The sequence below is a fragment of the Bidens hawaiensis genome, unplaced genomic scaffold (genome assembly GCF_021521415.1).
Source record: "Bidens hawaiensis isolate Kalapana, Puna unplaced genomic scaffold, B.hawaiensis_p1.1 tig00009828_1, whole genome shotgun sequence".
NCBI lineage: Eukaryota > Viridiplantae > Streptophyta > Magnoliopsida > Asterales > Asteraceae > Bidens > Bidens hawaiensis.
Window position 1 is genome coordinate 139,686 of NW_027491736.1, and position 15,090 is coordinate 154,775.

Consider the following 15,090-nt stretch of genomic DNA (forward strand, 5'->3'; position numbering starts at 1 on the left):
AGTCATCCACAATTGTTAGAAAGTATCTAACCCATCTTGACTAGTCACCTTAAATAGCCTCATAAATATGTGTATTAAGTCCCCTAATCCACTGCATTCGCAGTTGCTAGATGAGAATGACAATCTAGTTTGTTTAGCCATTTAACATATCTCACAAGGATTAGATGAACTGGTTTGTTTGGTGACCAAGTCTATTATGCTACAACTCAGCAAAATTAAGATTTGAGATAACATTATTATACACACTTATTGGCTGATTGGCTGATCGTCCCCACTAACAGAACTAAACACATAAAGAACACCTATTTCTTTACTAGTCATGATCATAAGTTTCTGATGTAACAAATCCTACATTGTGATTCAATAAATAAGGTGTACATTTTATTTTGTTTAGCTTTCTATTTACATATATAAGATTAATAAAATAATCAGTATAACAAGTATATCTTTTAAAACAATGTCATTATTAACCTATAGACTCCTAATTCTCATGATTTTTACCTTGGTACCATTATGATGTCCCACGGACAACTTTAGGTAAAAAGAAACATCCAAACAGCTGTTAATGTATGGCTAATATTCTATATTATTTATATTATTGTTAGGGTTTTGTATGTCTTTCGGTTTACTTATAGTTGGTTTATTACTATTATGTACTCAGTACGTTTATTTTGTACGGTAAAAGTCCATTGGGTAAGTTCATTTGGGCCCATGATCTTATAATGACTTAGATATGGAGCATATATACTCACATATACTAGATAACTCTCTTCAAATAAAAACAACTTCTTTCATAACCTCTCTTTCTTTCTTTTGTGTTTGCAAGACTAAGATCCAATTGATCCGAGTAAAGTTGTGAGATCCATTATAGAGGACCTACAGTTAATCTTGACTGTATACCTACAGTTAATCTTGACTGTATATATGCTGGTTAACTCTAGAGTTAACAATCCGACTATTGGATTGTAGTAATTCTCTACGGACGACATTAGCAAAGAAAATTGAATTACATGCAACTCATTGGATTAACCAACCTAACATGTTAATCGAAGAATCCAATAGTAATTTTGTCAGATATAAGGGTCATAATTCTAACAACTTGGTCAGAAGTAAATGGTTGAGATATAGATTTGGTAATGTCCTTAGGGCATTCATAGTTAGAGGAGGCATTAGAAACACTTTGGTTTCTAAAAACATTTGGTTTCTAGGTTATAGTTAGGTGAGTAACCAATTAGCTCAGAGGACTTATGCACTTAGGAATTTGGTTAGTTTGTTTCCTTTTGTTAACTTAGCATTGAAGGCAACAGGTTGGCAATTGGAAGAAGCTACGTACCACACCTTTTGTGAGACTCTTTACTAGAGATAGTCAATAGTGGCAAAGACATCCTCAATGGAAGGCAGAAGATCTTTAGTCAATAGAGTAGTCTTGATAGGTTGATAGATGTCATCAAGCCCCATAAGGTATTGCATGAGTTTAATCCTATGATCATTAAACTCATTGTTCTAATCTAATGGGAGGCACAACAAAAACATTTAGGGAGCTTCATGAGATTATCATATTGTCTCCACATAGAATTCACTTTGTGATAACTAATTAGGAGTACCAGATATGGCAGAACCATTTTGAGTAATAGAGTTGATTTGTTTATATAAGTTGTATACAATAAAACCATCTATTTTACAATAAGTTTTGCTTAATTCACTCCACATATATTAGCAGCAATAATAGATAAAATTTGACTAGCATACAACTCTTCACATACAGAATTCAATATCCAGGATGGTACAACACATAAATACATAATTACACCCATCCCATTGGTTCTTTGACACAACATCTGTTACACAGATCTAACAGATTTACCATTTATAAAGCCAGTTTTGTTTTTTACATTTAAAATCAACTCCATAGAGCTGGCCCAAACTTATAATTCTCTGTTTCTTTCAACTTAATACAAAATTCTAGACTGCTTATTTGAGTTTGACTTTTAAGTAGTTTATTAATAAGATCTTGACACCTCATTATTAATAGATCCATCATTGTCGTGAATAGAACCAAACATGATGCCAAGCAAGAAGTAAACAGGTAAAACTACAAACAAACAAGAGATGCAACAAGTAATATGCAACACATAAACCAGTGGTCCATCACCGGTAACAACTTGAGTCAGGAAACCAACTTTAAGATCTTAGTTATACCTTAATATGTGTGTGAAATTAAAGGAAATGAAGCATGCATTCTAAACACAGGGTGAATATGGGTCTCAACATGTTACATGTTTGAATCTTAACTTGAAAACACTTTCTTCAAATGCAAAACTTGTGAATGCTTAAAATAATAATTAACCATGCCACCCCGGTCGAGCTTGGGAGTTGCGAACTATGGGAACACCAAACCATACTTGGGAAGTTTGGAATCACGCTTTTGAAGGGAACCTGAACTTGGGAAGTTTGGTTTGGAGACCATGTAAAGTTATATGGACTTGGTGAGTCTGGTTTCGTCATGCATGTTTCACCTGGAGCGACTTACACGTCTCCTACTTGCATTTTGGGTAACATTCTCTGGGCTTGAGAAGTCTAAACACACCAAATGTGAAAGAATATCTATTGACACTAATTGTGAAATATTAGGCGTGATTTTTAAAAAGATCATGTTGCCCAAGATCCTAAATAGGTTCTTTCGACCGATGGATTATGTTCGTCGGTAATAAGTCATTCGATACATTATCCTCATTTGTTTAGTAATAAAATACATGTGAAATCAGACGGGAACCACATGTACGATTTGGTTTGGTTTTACTAATTTAGTTCCTAAAGATTTGGTGTCACTTGAATTACTTTAATCAACAAAAAGAATAATCAAATGTTGTATGTACACGTAACTATAAATGAGGAGGTTTTCCATCTTAAAACATCAAAAAACGAATGTTGGCCTAATCAGCAAACCCCATATATACATATAGCCATACGAAACAATCGACATAAATAATTAATGCATTTGAAATTAATTAACCTAGAAATATACACACAAAAATGATAAATTACTTTAATTTAATACTCATGGTTAATCAACTAATTAAAAACTAATAAGATGAAAGAAACATGAAAAACGTGATTAATCAAAAGAAATTAGCATGCATGTTACGGAAACGGTTCCTATCCCAAACTATTAACTGATTTTACCCACTTTCTTAACTATTCTAGTAAAACACCACTCTCAATTAATTTTCTCAAAAACAAAAATAAATAAACAAAATAACGTTAGTTATATGATAACAGTATAACAATCAAACAAGCTATTTTCATAGCAAAAGAATCATGCCACTTTTAATTCTTTTTGTTTCACTACTACCAACTTCCATTAGCCATGGAACTTCAAGCTCCAACATTAATAATATTATCACTTCTTCATGCACCACCACCTTGTATCCAGACATATGCTACTAGACCGTCTCAGATGCGACCCAAAACATCACAACTAAGAAAGATGTAATCGAACTAACAATCGACAAGACAAAGGCAACCATTGAAGCCAGCCTTCACACCAAACGTGCCAAAATGGCTCTTCATGACTGCTTAGATATGGAAGCTGCGAATCTAGAACAACTCGACACTGTCATCGATTACCTAAGGGAGTACCCGACGAAGAAGCCTCTTCTTGAGTAAGCGGGTGACCTCCAAACCTTAATGAGCACCACTATAGCTAATAAGGAAACTTGTTTGGACGGCTTATCTTACGATGATTATGTGATTAAGCGGATACGAAAGTTGGTTATTAAAGGCCAGAAGCATGGGGGAAAGATGTGTAGCAATGTGCTGGCTATGATTAAGGACATGACAGATATAGACATTGCCAACAACCCGGAGGCAAGTAATCGGGGTCGAAAGTTAAGGAGGGAAAATGAAATCATGTGGCCGGAATGGTTATCGGCTGGAGACAGGAAACTGTTGGGGTTTAAAGGCGTGAAGGCGAATGTGACTGTTTCAAAAGACGGGAAGGGGAACTTTAAGACGGTGGCGGAAGCGGTGGAGGCTGCCCCAAACAAAAGTGCTAAGAGATACGTGATAAAGATCATGGCAGGGACTTACAAGGTACAGAATATGGTGAACTTGTTTTTTTGGTTTGGTGGGTGATCATGAAAATGCATGGCGTTTGGGTGGTTTTTGGAACTATTGTTGGAAATAAGTGATCCACTATACTAGTGTATCTGAATCTGATGATGATTTGGCAAGCTTTCACGGATGATTCAGCATAGAGTGAAGGCATGTGTAACGGCGTTTACACCAACAAACCTTTACAAACTGTCACATCAGCAATACATTAGATTTCAAACTTTTTATAAAAAACTCTGTTTCTTTTACAACAACAAATCCACAAACCTTATTAAAAAATTTAAAATTACCTATTTATATATAATATGTTAATTTCATTTGTACGTTAATATTTCCCGTTATATCTATATATTATCAATAAACCCTAACTAATATAGTCTTTCTAAATACATACAAGGAGTATATCCAAATTCCAAAAGGCAAACAAAACATCATGCTTGTTGGGGCGGGAAGAGGTAAAACCATTATAACCGGGAGCAAGAATGTGGCAAGCAAAGACGGTACCACTACCCTCAACTCCGCAACCGTAGGTAATTAATTAGCTTAATACACACACTGTCTGACATCTAATCCCAAATTGTTTCAAACAACCATTAGGATTAAGAGCGGATGGCCGTTTTAACAAAAGAAAAAATAATAATTCAAAATTTGACCATCTATGGTCATAAGTTCAAAACGAACATCCGGATGTTGTCCGGCCTTTCTTACCAATAGCTTGACCCAATGGTTAGAACGACCGTCCGAATATTGTTCAGGAAAGATAGCTTTCAAGAGTTTGAAAATTTTTTGTTCAAATTGACTGTCCGTCTGTTATGAACGGCCATTTGATGGTGTGAAATCAGATGGGGGTGATGTAGCTATAGCATGACCCATAAGATAACGACATTGGCATGCATACATGCAGCGGTGATGGGCAATAGATTCTTGGCACGCGATATCACATTTGAAAACACAGCAGGGGCTTCGGGGCATCAAGCGGTGGCATTACGTGTTTCATCAGATCAATCTGCGTTCTACAAATGTAGCATTGAAGGTTATCAAGACACCCTTTATGTCCACACAGACCGACAATTCTACGTCAAGTGCCTGGTGACAGGCACGGTTGACTTCATATTCGGCAACGCAGCAGCAGTTTTCCAGTTATGTGACATCATGGCCCGCAAGCCCAATCGTGGTCAAGCTAACATGGTGACAGCACAAGGGCGAACCGATAAGAACCAAGACACTGGCATTGTGATTCAAAAGTGCAACATTGGTGCGGCTGCTGATTTAAAACCGGTTCAAGGGAACTTTCCAACGTATCTAGGAAGGCCTTGGAAGAAGTTTTCGAGAACAGTGGTGATGCGAACGATGATTAGTGACGTGATAAAGAAGGAAGGATGGCACCCTTGGGATGGTGACTTTGCGTTGGATACGTTGTATTATCGCGAGTACCAAAACAAGGGGCCTGGGGCGGATACGTCGAAGAGGGTTAAGTGGAAAGGGTGGGGTGTGATCAAGGATAGGAATGAGGCTAAACCTTTAGCTGTCACAAAATTCGTTAACGGTTGGACTTGGTTGCTATCTACTGGTTTCCCATTTTGGTCTGGTTTATAGTTATTACTTCTTGATAATATGTATAAGTAATAAAATTAATGCTGGATATATATACGGCTAAAGAGTGATGGATGTAACATTTTGATATAATAAACGAGAGATCGATTGAGTAATCTGACAACTACATGTATCTTAATTAGTTTTTATGAGACTATTTTTATTTGAAAGAGAACTGGTTGGTGACCAGGATGGCCCGTAAACGAATCGAATGAGGTATGTTTATGTTCGTTCATTTAGATTTAAACGAACACGAACACTCAGTCGAACAAATATTTTGTGTTCATGTTCATTTATTTAAAATCTAAACAACCCATTTACCAACACAAATGAATATAATTGAACAAAGATAAACGAACAAAAATGAGCATATATGAAAAAATGAATGGACGAAACATGTATTCATGTCCGTTCGTTTAATTAAACGAACACAAATTTTTTGTTCAAGTTCACTCATTTATTAAATAAACATAAACGAACTCCGGTCAAACGGCTCATGAAACGCTTCAATGAACATTCGGTTCTTTTACACACCTAAATATCATTAGCAACAAAATTAAAAACACTAAACACCTGTCCTCAATAGTTTTTTTCCAGAAATAAAACAGGTTTCAAACTTTTGCTTCATCTATTCAAAAGTGCCACGAGTTGTTTTTATGTATTCAGTCTCCCAAATTACTATAATTAAAATAGTTAGGGAAATAATTCATAAATGGCACTCTAGAAATACCCCAAGCATTATTCTCAACCACAATTTTAGCATGCAACACTCCATAATTAAAACAATAAAAGCAATATTGACTATCAAATATACACATTGAACCAACATAAACAAACACAAATGTACAAAACTTTCTTGGCCTAATAACAATTTTCATGCCTTTTTTTTTCTTCTTCACCACCATCCATGCATGCAAGCAACAAATAACATCCATCTTTTTAGAAAATACTGATTGATGCTCAAAAATGATTTGTAAAGAAACTATAGATATATAACCGACAATCATCAAAATATACATACATATTCATTCATTCCCGGCTTCAGAAAGATCTGTCTGGGACTTGGTTGGCACGACAGCAGGCGGAGACCATTGGTCCGGCACCATCAAGAAGTATGTTGTCATTGCTTTCCTAAACCTTTTCTTGTACTGTTTGGGTGAAATCACTGTTGGAGAAGCGTTTTTTGGCCCTCCGAGAATCCCAGAAGCCTTCACCCATGTTTCCAGATGCTTGTCCCATGTGTACTGTCTCATGAAATCAATAATCCCAAGTACCAGTTCATGTTTCTCTTCATCTACCCCAACCAACAATGAATAATCCATCACATCAATTGACTGCAAATCAAAAACAATAAAAATATGACATCTTCATCTTCATATCTAATATAAAGTTCACAAACATATTATATATCATCAAACAAACTTACAGCAAGAAACGCAGTATCGTTCCAAACAGCTCGTTCCAACAGCCGTTTAGCTTTATTTCCCACAAATATTGGAGAAGTTGGCATTGCTTCGATTAAATTCTGATCAAGTAAAACCTTATTACTCCCACTAGAATCAGGATTATAGCGCGACCTTGAAGATCCTTTAAGGTCATAAAGCCGCGACAAATTCCTTCCAAACAGAAGATTCTCCATAACAAGCACGTCCATTTTCATTTCTTTTCCCCCTTTCATTTGCCTAGTCACCTTTACACACACACACAAAATACTCACGCGTTAATAAATAAACCGCAAAACTACACGAAACAGAAACAAAGTTCACATAAAAGACAATGATTCATACCACAACAAAAGAAAAGGAGAAAAAAAAACGGATACCTGATAAATGCCTAGAATCTTTGCAAGACAAGTAGGGCTACCGGTACCAATTGATTCAGAAAGATACTTAAAGTAAGCAGGAGCAAACTTAATAAACGACTCCAGTTCTGTTTTTGTAACCTGCTTAATTATAAACCGGTCATCTAAAGTTTTTGCAAAGAAAACGTTGCTTTTACCACCTTGTGCGCCCCACTTCTTACACCGACTTAAAGACCTTATATAATCCAGCTCAGCAGGACAACACAGCCTCCTTAATGCTTCGAACCGTTTGGCATAGTAACAGATAACACCATACTTCACTTTACCATCATCTGAAAACTCAACTCTTGCATGCAACGCTTTTGTGTATGATAGAGGGTCTAAAGCCAGAGACCCACGAGATCCCGACATGGATAATAATAAACTCTCATCACCACCGCTTTTAACAGATTCAAGTGTCGCGTCATCAAAACTGTTGAATGACTGAAACATTGCTGAGTCAGCAGATTGTGATGAAAAAATAGATTCCCCTTCTTTTACTTCATCAGACATCTGGGAAGCGTAATCATGGGACAGCAACGCATATGATATGATACTTGTTGGCTCATCATCGTACACTGGAACAACAATGTCATTGATGCCCACAGATAGAAGCAACCGGGCCCCACCTTGGAGTTCTGATTCACGAATATAAATGGGCTTATACTCGTTTAGGGCTTCGAGTTTCTGGGTAGTCGGTAACAAGTTTTTATTTAAAGAACGATAGAAGTTTAAAAACGGCATGCTAAACCAGCTTGATGAATCTTCCACACTTTCAGAACCCTTTGTAGACACTGTAGGAGATGGAAGTGATGACGGTGTATGGTCTTCGGCATGATCTACCTTATCATCTGAATCATTGAGATCAGAACCCGGCGGGTTACCGGTCCATGCAGCATCTAGGGTGTCCGATAAACTAGCCATAACTGATAACTGCCCTTCAGAAACCACCCTATGAACACCTACTTCAGAATTGTTCTCGTCTTTAGGGCTTGAAACCACCATTACTTCAGGCTGACTTTGCTTCCCATCAACAGTTTCACTAATATCTGAATCAGCAAGTTGTTCACTTAATTTATCCACATTTTCAGATTTCGAGCTATCCAGATCACCACGAGAACTGTTGCTACTAACACTAGCTGCATACACCAGTCGGTGGTCCCACATGTAAGATTGAAACAGCAATTGTCTTCGCAATCGGTTGATCTCAAAAATATCAATCATGCCTTGGCTTTTCTGATTTATAATCTTTTCAAGTGACTCCTACAAATATTACATATAGCATAGTTGTGAGCCCTAAATCTAGCAAAACTTGATTAAAAAAAAGTAGGATATGCAACCTCAAATTCTGTTTTCTCCTTCTGTAGCATCTCTTCCAATTCTGCAAGGTGGCGTCTTGATTGTGTCATATTTGTGTGTTTATTGGATGATTTTTTCCCAAATTTCTTCTCTGAAATCTGAGTCAATGCGTTAAGAATTTCAGAAAATAATAGCTCAGCCCGGCTAACAACCTGCACATGCATTATGTACAGTTAAAATACACAAAATATCACCGAAGTCGATCACACTATTAGTTACTTTCAATCAAAACTCAAACCTCATTCACTTCACTTTGTATCCACTCCTGATTCTCATATTTGAAAACAAGTTTAGAAGGAGGAAGGTAAACTGAGTGGACATTAATTGATGCATACCGAAAACAAGCAACCATTTTTCCAAACCTGCAAACAACAAGTACTCATGACATAAAAACATTTATTAATAATTCTGATATCAAAATAAAAAGATAATCACCCGTAAAAACGAAGGCAGTCACGATGCAGAGAATGGCCACAGTTGGCCACCCTGCTGGCAGCAGCATGGTTAGAAAAACTAAGTTCCAAAAACTTTCCAAATGATAAACCCCAAGCAGCATCTGACATCACAATTCTCCGGGTTGAAGGAAGGAGCCCGTTAACCCGTGGACACCTCAAGCACCTATGCCACATCCAAATCTTACCATCTTTTTCTCCTGGTAAGGGTAATCCCGTCAGTTTCTTCACAGATATGGTTAGCGTGCCTTGCCTATGTGTGTAACATTGTACATGTGCTTCTGAGGGCATCTCACACTGAGGACATCTATATCCCTACCAACAAAGAAAAAGAACCACAATTCCATTAAATCTCAGAGTGCAACTAATTCTTATAACAAGAAAATTTTAACATGTTAGTAACTTACTTGATCAAACAAATTATCTCGAAGAAAACGTCCCAACGGTTTATCAAAATTCCCATAGTATTTGATGCGAAATAGGTGGGACCGTTCACACACGGTCCCTTTCCACACACACCGAGATGACAATGATACCAAAATGCTCTGATGATCCGATGGTGTTGGAGGAAACTCTTCCTTTGAACCACCACCATTCTTTCCCTCCAAAAACTGGTCAGCATTGTCCATGTCATCACCAATTTTTGAGGTGTTTACCATTTCACCATTTGTCGTTACCACTTCGGAGAAATCCTTTGGTGCATCTGAACCATCCGAATTTGGGGTGGAATTGTCAAGCATGGAAGTAGAAGGCTTGTTTTGAGACAAACGATTATTAGATTCCCCAAGGGGCAAGAGCATTGTTTGTGACTTTTGATTCATTATGGATGTAAACACGTCTAACATAGGAAGACTGGTTGTCCTAGGTGGTTCATTGTCTTTCATGGAGAGAGTAAAACCAGGTATTGTTGAAATTGACCGATCAATGGTTGATGCCTTTTCAGGAAGTGCAACAGTTAGTGGAGAATTTAAGGGTAATTCTGGAAGTGTGGCTCCTTCATCAGCAAGAAAAGAAGTCTCCAAAGCCAAATGATAGGCTGCAAAAACTCCATACTGAACCACGTGTTTCACTTTCTTCAGCTCATCACCACTTGCACCTCGTAGTAATATCTGACAAAATCAAAATAACAAATTGTCACACACATTAAAACGTAAAACTTGCTTACTGATAGCTAAATGCAATGGCGTTCTTGTCTTCCGTCATTAGACATGTTTTTTTTTATAATACTCGTTGAAACCAGATATATACAGAGTGGTTTCAATACATGGGTGGCTTCCAAATACAATGAAACCAAATGGCAATAACTTACCGTGCAACCAAATGGCTTTGGGCAGCCTTCAAAGTACATCAATGTCTTGACCAATTTCTTCCCATTTTGCCCTGCACTCCCATGCTCTTCTAGAAACTTCTCAACATGGAACATTTCACAGTATCCCAATTTCTGAGATGAAAGATGGTCGATTGAAGGAACTATCTGAGCACCGGTGCAACGGGCTATTCGCTCCAATAGTGACCTTTTTATATTCAAAACAAGGGATATATCTTTCGCCAAAAGGTATTCTTGTGCATACCGTGAAACTGATTTTTCTACCAGAAGAACATCAGGCTGGTGTGAGTCTATCTTAGCCACCGCCATCTTTAAATGATCCATTTCCTAAACAAAAAGATTACGTAAAATGTTAAAGTGATATCTCAGTTCAACCAACACTAGGATGAACAATGAAAAAGGAGGGAAAGAAGAAAAAAACTGCAACCTGTTGCAATAAAGTATCAAAACTTGATAGAAGGTTAGATACTCGCTGATACTCCAGTGCCCCTCCTAGAATTAAAAACCTTGGCTTTTCTATTCTTGATGTCATTCGTCTATGAGCCACATTTTTTTTACAAACAACTCCTTTGACCACCATACTGAAAAAAAGATGAAACGTTACAAGAAGAAAAAGAGAAGTGCAAAATCATGTTGAAACAAAAGTCAGCTCTTCATAATGAAATAATTAAGACAACAACAAGAAGCCTCTTATCTCAAACTAATTAGTGTAAGCCACAAATAAACAAAACAATACACAAAGACAGAACCTATATATTAATGTTGTAATTGGCATACTACAGTAGACTCGAGAAAAACAAAATATGATAAGCATCTTAATATAGAAAGACGAATAGCATATCATATTCAAAACAATACAAGTATATCACGTATGACTATGAACTGCTCCACAATTATAATGACTGATATTGCTCAGCTAAAATCCTCAATACAATCAACTTAAAATGCATCTACAAAATTATAAATATAGTATTGATGCAAAAAATTGTACCTGTCACAAGGACGTCCAGAAGCTAAACACTTGATCTTGACATAACCACCAGGATCCATCCCACCATCTTTGCTTGTGTCTGGTTTTAGCATTGATGCAGCCTCCCATGAAAGTGATGTTATAATTTCTAGCCAATTCTCTTTCTCCTCTTCATCATTTACAGCAACGTTCTCAGCCTGAAACAGCTGAGATACTAATGCTCTAAAGTGTCCATCAACTACAGTCTTCATAGCTTTCTTGTGTTCTTCATTCGACCTATCCCTGTTTCGAAATTCTCCACTCCCCAAATTGCCATATCCCCACTCTCCAACACCATCACCGTTATCATTTCCGTCATCGTCATCAAATAAAAGAGCATCCCTTTCATCTTCTTCGTCTTCAGGTTCAGGAGGTAGCCATAGCTCTCCGTTGTTCTCGAAATCCACAGGTTCAGAATCAATTTCCTGTGCAGCATATAACGAGGACGATGATGCTTCACATTCATCACCAACGTCATGTTCATCTTTTTTCTCGAAACTGTTTTGTAATGAAGAGCTGCTTGAATCAGCAGCAACTCCATCCGGATGCACCTTGCGGGACCCATAGTCATCTAATTGTAGTTCATCATAATATGCATTATCAACCTGTGACAGCTGTCCTGAATAAGCAAAGTCATCCGCCAACTCATCTCCCCTAGTGTCAATAAAACATTCACATATATATCATAATTTCTATAAAAAAAACTTCATTTTTCAAGCAGAGAAAAAGTGATAAAACAAGATGTAACTAAACCTGTTCATGTCGAACCCAGCTCGAGTAGGAGAATGACTTCCCACATCAACTTGTTGTTCATCATTCTTCGTTGCTACGGTGTTTTGCTCATCAAAATTTGATTCCATCACTAAAGACTGACAATGATTAGGAGTTTGTTGAAAGGAGCTAACCGCAGTCGTAAACGTTACGCAGCTACTGTCAGCAGTGGCACTGGACTTGGTACTGATGTAACTAGCAGCAGAAGGTGAAGTGCTAAGATCCAGGTTCCCGGCCTGGATCTCATGATCAGCCAAACCACCCTGCTGCCATTGCTTAAAACAATAATTACAAACCCTAATCTTCCCCGACTCTTCCCTCACACCACTCGAATCACTAGACGGTGTCACCGGGACCCAATTCGGCGTACACTTGGCACAGAAAACACGACCACAAAACCTACAATGATGCCTGCGGTTAAACAAGGTAAACTGGGAATCACAGTCGTAGCATACCCTGCAACTGTGATCGGGCATCCAAAAGTCCCTCGACACGTTAACGGGGTGGTCAGACCGCCGAGGGACCCCCCAAGATTTCAAGGCACCTAAGAGATCAGATAAAGGGTTGTCGGTTGCATCCATGGACTATACCTAATCACAGCCATTGTGTAATACAAATACTCATCTATGTGTGTACAATCATATCAAATAAAGAAAACCCAATTCAATTGAGGTTAATTAAAACAAAACCCAGATGGGAATTTTGGAGTTGATCCGTAAAGCATCTAACTTTGGGTGGTTCTTGATACTGCAAAATAATAATAAATCGAAAGAAAGGAAAGTGAATAAGGAGTGAAGGGAAGTCCCGTGAAGGGAAAAGGTGGAATTAGGTTTAAGTTGAAAACAAAAGGGGGTTTGGATTGATAAGATTAAGAATAAGATTACCTTTGCAATCGGTTTGAAAACTGAAAACCTGTTTGGTTGGCATATGTTGAATCGTACAAACGGAGGAGATCGATGGAGACTGTGAGGGACCGTAGATGGATTGAAAGAAGACGACTTTTACTGTTATTGTTATTATTTATCAATGTCACCGCTTTTTCTTTTCTTTACTTTCAATCGGACGGAACCATATTTATCGAACCAACCTATACAACACGACCACACCGAAACCGGGTTTGTTCACGACTTACTATTTATTATTTATTGTTATTATTGTAATACACGATTCTTCTATTTTTGACCTATACTCATCCTAATCTAATCTCTAAAAGTATAAATATAAATATAAATATTATTATTATTATTCCCGTAAAAATCAATCAGTTTACGGGATTTGCGAAAGGAGAAAAGGTTAATCCCGTGAGTATGAAATGAGTTGGATATTTATGACGTGAGCTTCTAAGAACTTTCATTCTAATAATGTTGTTGTACCAAGTTTTATTTTTACCTTATAATATAATTCTTTTTCTTTTTTCATTATATAGTGTTAATCTTTTTGTATGTATAATTCTCTTCATTTGGAAAACATTAAAAGTTAGGAGATTTTAGACACCTCTTTTGTCAACTTTTATAAGAACATCTACAATAATAAACTCATGTAAACCGAAATATCATTTTCACATCAAATTTTAAACTCTTCTAAAAAACCTCATTTTTTATTATAAGAACAAACCTCTACAAACCCATTAAAAATATTAAAACTATTATATATATATATGTGTGTGTGTGCGTGTGTGTGTGTGAGAGAGAGAGAGAGATGGGATATTGGGACCCACTTTGGTTGTTTGTTACAAGTTTGCAGTCAAAAACTACAACTTGGCAAACTTCGTCCACAATAGTGAAGTTTGTGATGGAGCTTGTCCAATGAATGTCACTTAGATTCAAACCTAAGGATTTGGATCATATTAATCTTGTATAAGAGCATTCTCATCCCATTCCTCATCCTTATCTCTATAAATACACTAAAAAACACTACATTTATCTCCTCTACTCACAACCAATCCAACAAATATTAAAAAATAAATAGGGGTAAACAATGTTTCCCAAATTTACAAAAAATCACTATATTTTTCTCTTCACCCTATAATTTACACTCACAACCACTCAAAACTTCACCCTATAATTTGCATACTCTCCTCACATAAATTTAGGGTATGAGATGTGAATGCTCTAAGTATGTTAATTTGTAAAAAGATCAAAGTTAAATCATAAAAATTCTTAGGAGGTTTTAGGGGGGTGTTTGGTACAGAGAATGGAATTGTAGAGAAATGGAATAGAGAAATGGGATTGCAGAGAAAGGGAATTAGTCTGGAGAATGAGAATTGACTGTTCTGTTTGGTAGTACAGAGATTTCAGTAGAGAAATATAGCTGAGAATCATTTCTCTTATTTGGTACATAGGAAATAAACTGAGAATTATAACAGTTAACGATATGCACGGATGAGGTGATTACCAACCGAATCCAGTAAAAAGAAAGAAATAATACAAACACTTCATAAGATACCATCCACTTACAAAACTTAGTTGGTTTTGCACAATGGCAACACCAGCCCGTTTTTTTGGGCTTAGTCACTTATTATTCATTTTACAACAACGTGTTCGTTTTCAAAGAAACATGCCTGAAGATGGGAGAACAAGTCATTTTAATGACATCTATTTTTAGACAGTTACTGTGTATACACTGT

General features: G+C 36.9%; 1 protein-coding gene and 1 pseudogene across 2 annotated transcripts; one reads left to right on the forward strand and one right to left on the reverse strand.

Moving 5' to 3' along the window:
- The first annotated feature begins 3,318 nt into the window (after positions 1-3,318).
- LOC143533684 (pectinesterase pseudogene) lies at positions 3,319-5,924 on the forward strand (annotated as a pseudogene).
- A 501-nt stretch (positions 5,925-6,425) lies between these two features.
- LOC143533678 (1-phosphatidylinositol-3-phosphate 5-kinase FAB1B-like) lies at positions 6,426-13,472 on the reverse strand. 2 transcript variants are annotated; one of them, XM_077028379.1, is made up of 12 exons: positions 13,349-13,468; positions 12,447-13,211; positions 11,676-12,347; positions 11,112-11,265; positions 10,667-11,011; positions 9,765-10,466; positions 9,341-9,672; positions 9,144-9,267; positions 8,887-9,057; positions 7,529-8,809; positions 7,133-7,396; positions 6,426-7,040 (listed from the first exon to the last, which is right to left on the reverse strand). In XM_077028379.1, the coding sequence occupies exons 2-12, from the start codon at positions 13,043-13,045 to the stop codon at positions 6,732-6,734; spliced, it is 4,953 nt and encodes a 1,650-aa protein (XP_076884494.1). In that variant the 5' UTR covers positions 13,046-13,211; positions 13,349-13,468; the 3' UTR covers positions 6,426-6,731. The 2 variants fall into 2 exon arrangements, with proteins under 2 accessions (XP_076884494.1, XP_076884495.1); XM_077028380.1 differs by lacking the exon at positions 6,426-7,040 and having other exon boundaries at positions 7,249-7,446; positions 7,500-8,809; positions 13,349-13,472.
- Positions 13,473-15,090: the final 1,618 nt, after the last annotated feature.

Bases quoted from the DNA above. Each gene is read 5' to 3' on its own strand.
- LOC143533678 (XM_077028379.1), bottom strand. From the start codon at position 13,045: ATGGATGCAACCGACAACCCTTTATCTGATCTCTTAGGTGCCTTGAAA. The intron at 9,268-9,340 runs GTGATTATCTTT...TGTTGTTTGCAG, and splicing joins GACTGCCTTCGTTTTTACGG to GTTTGGAAAAATGGTTGCTT. The intron at 9,058-9,143 runs GTTTGAGTTTTG...ATGCATGTGCAG, and splicing joins TACAAAGTGAAGTGAATGAG to GTTGTTAGCCGGGCTGAGCT.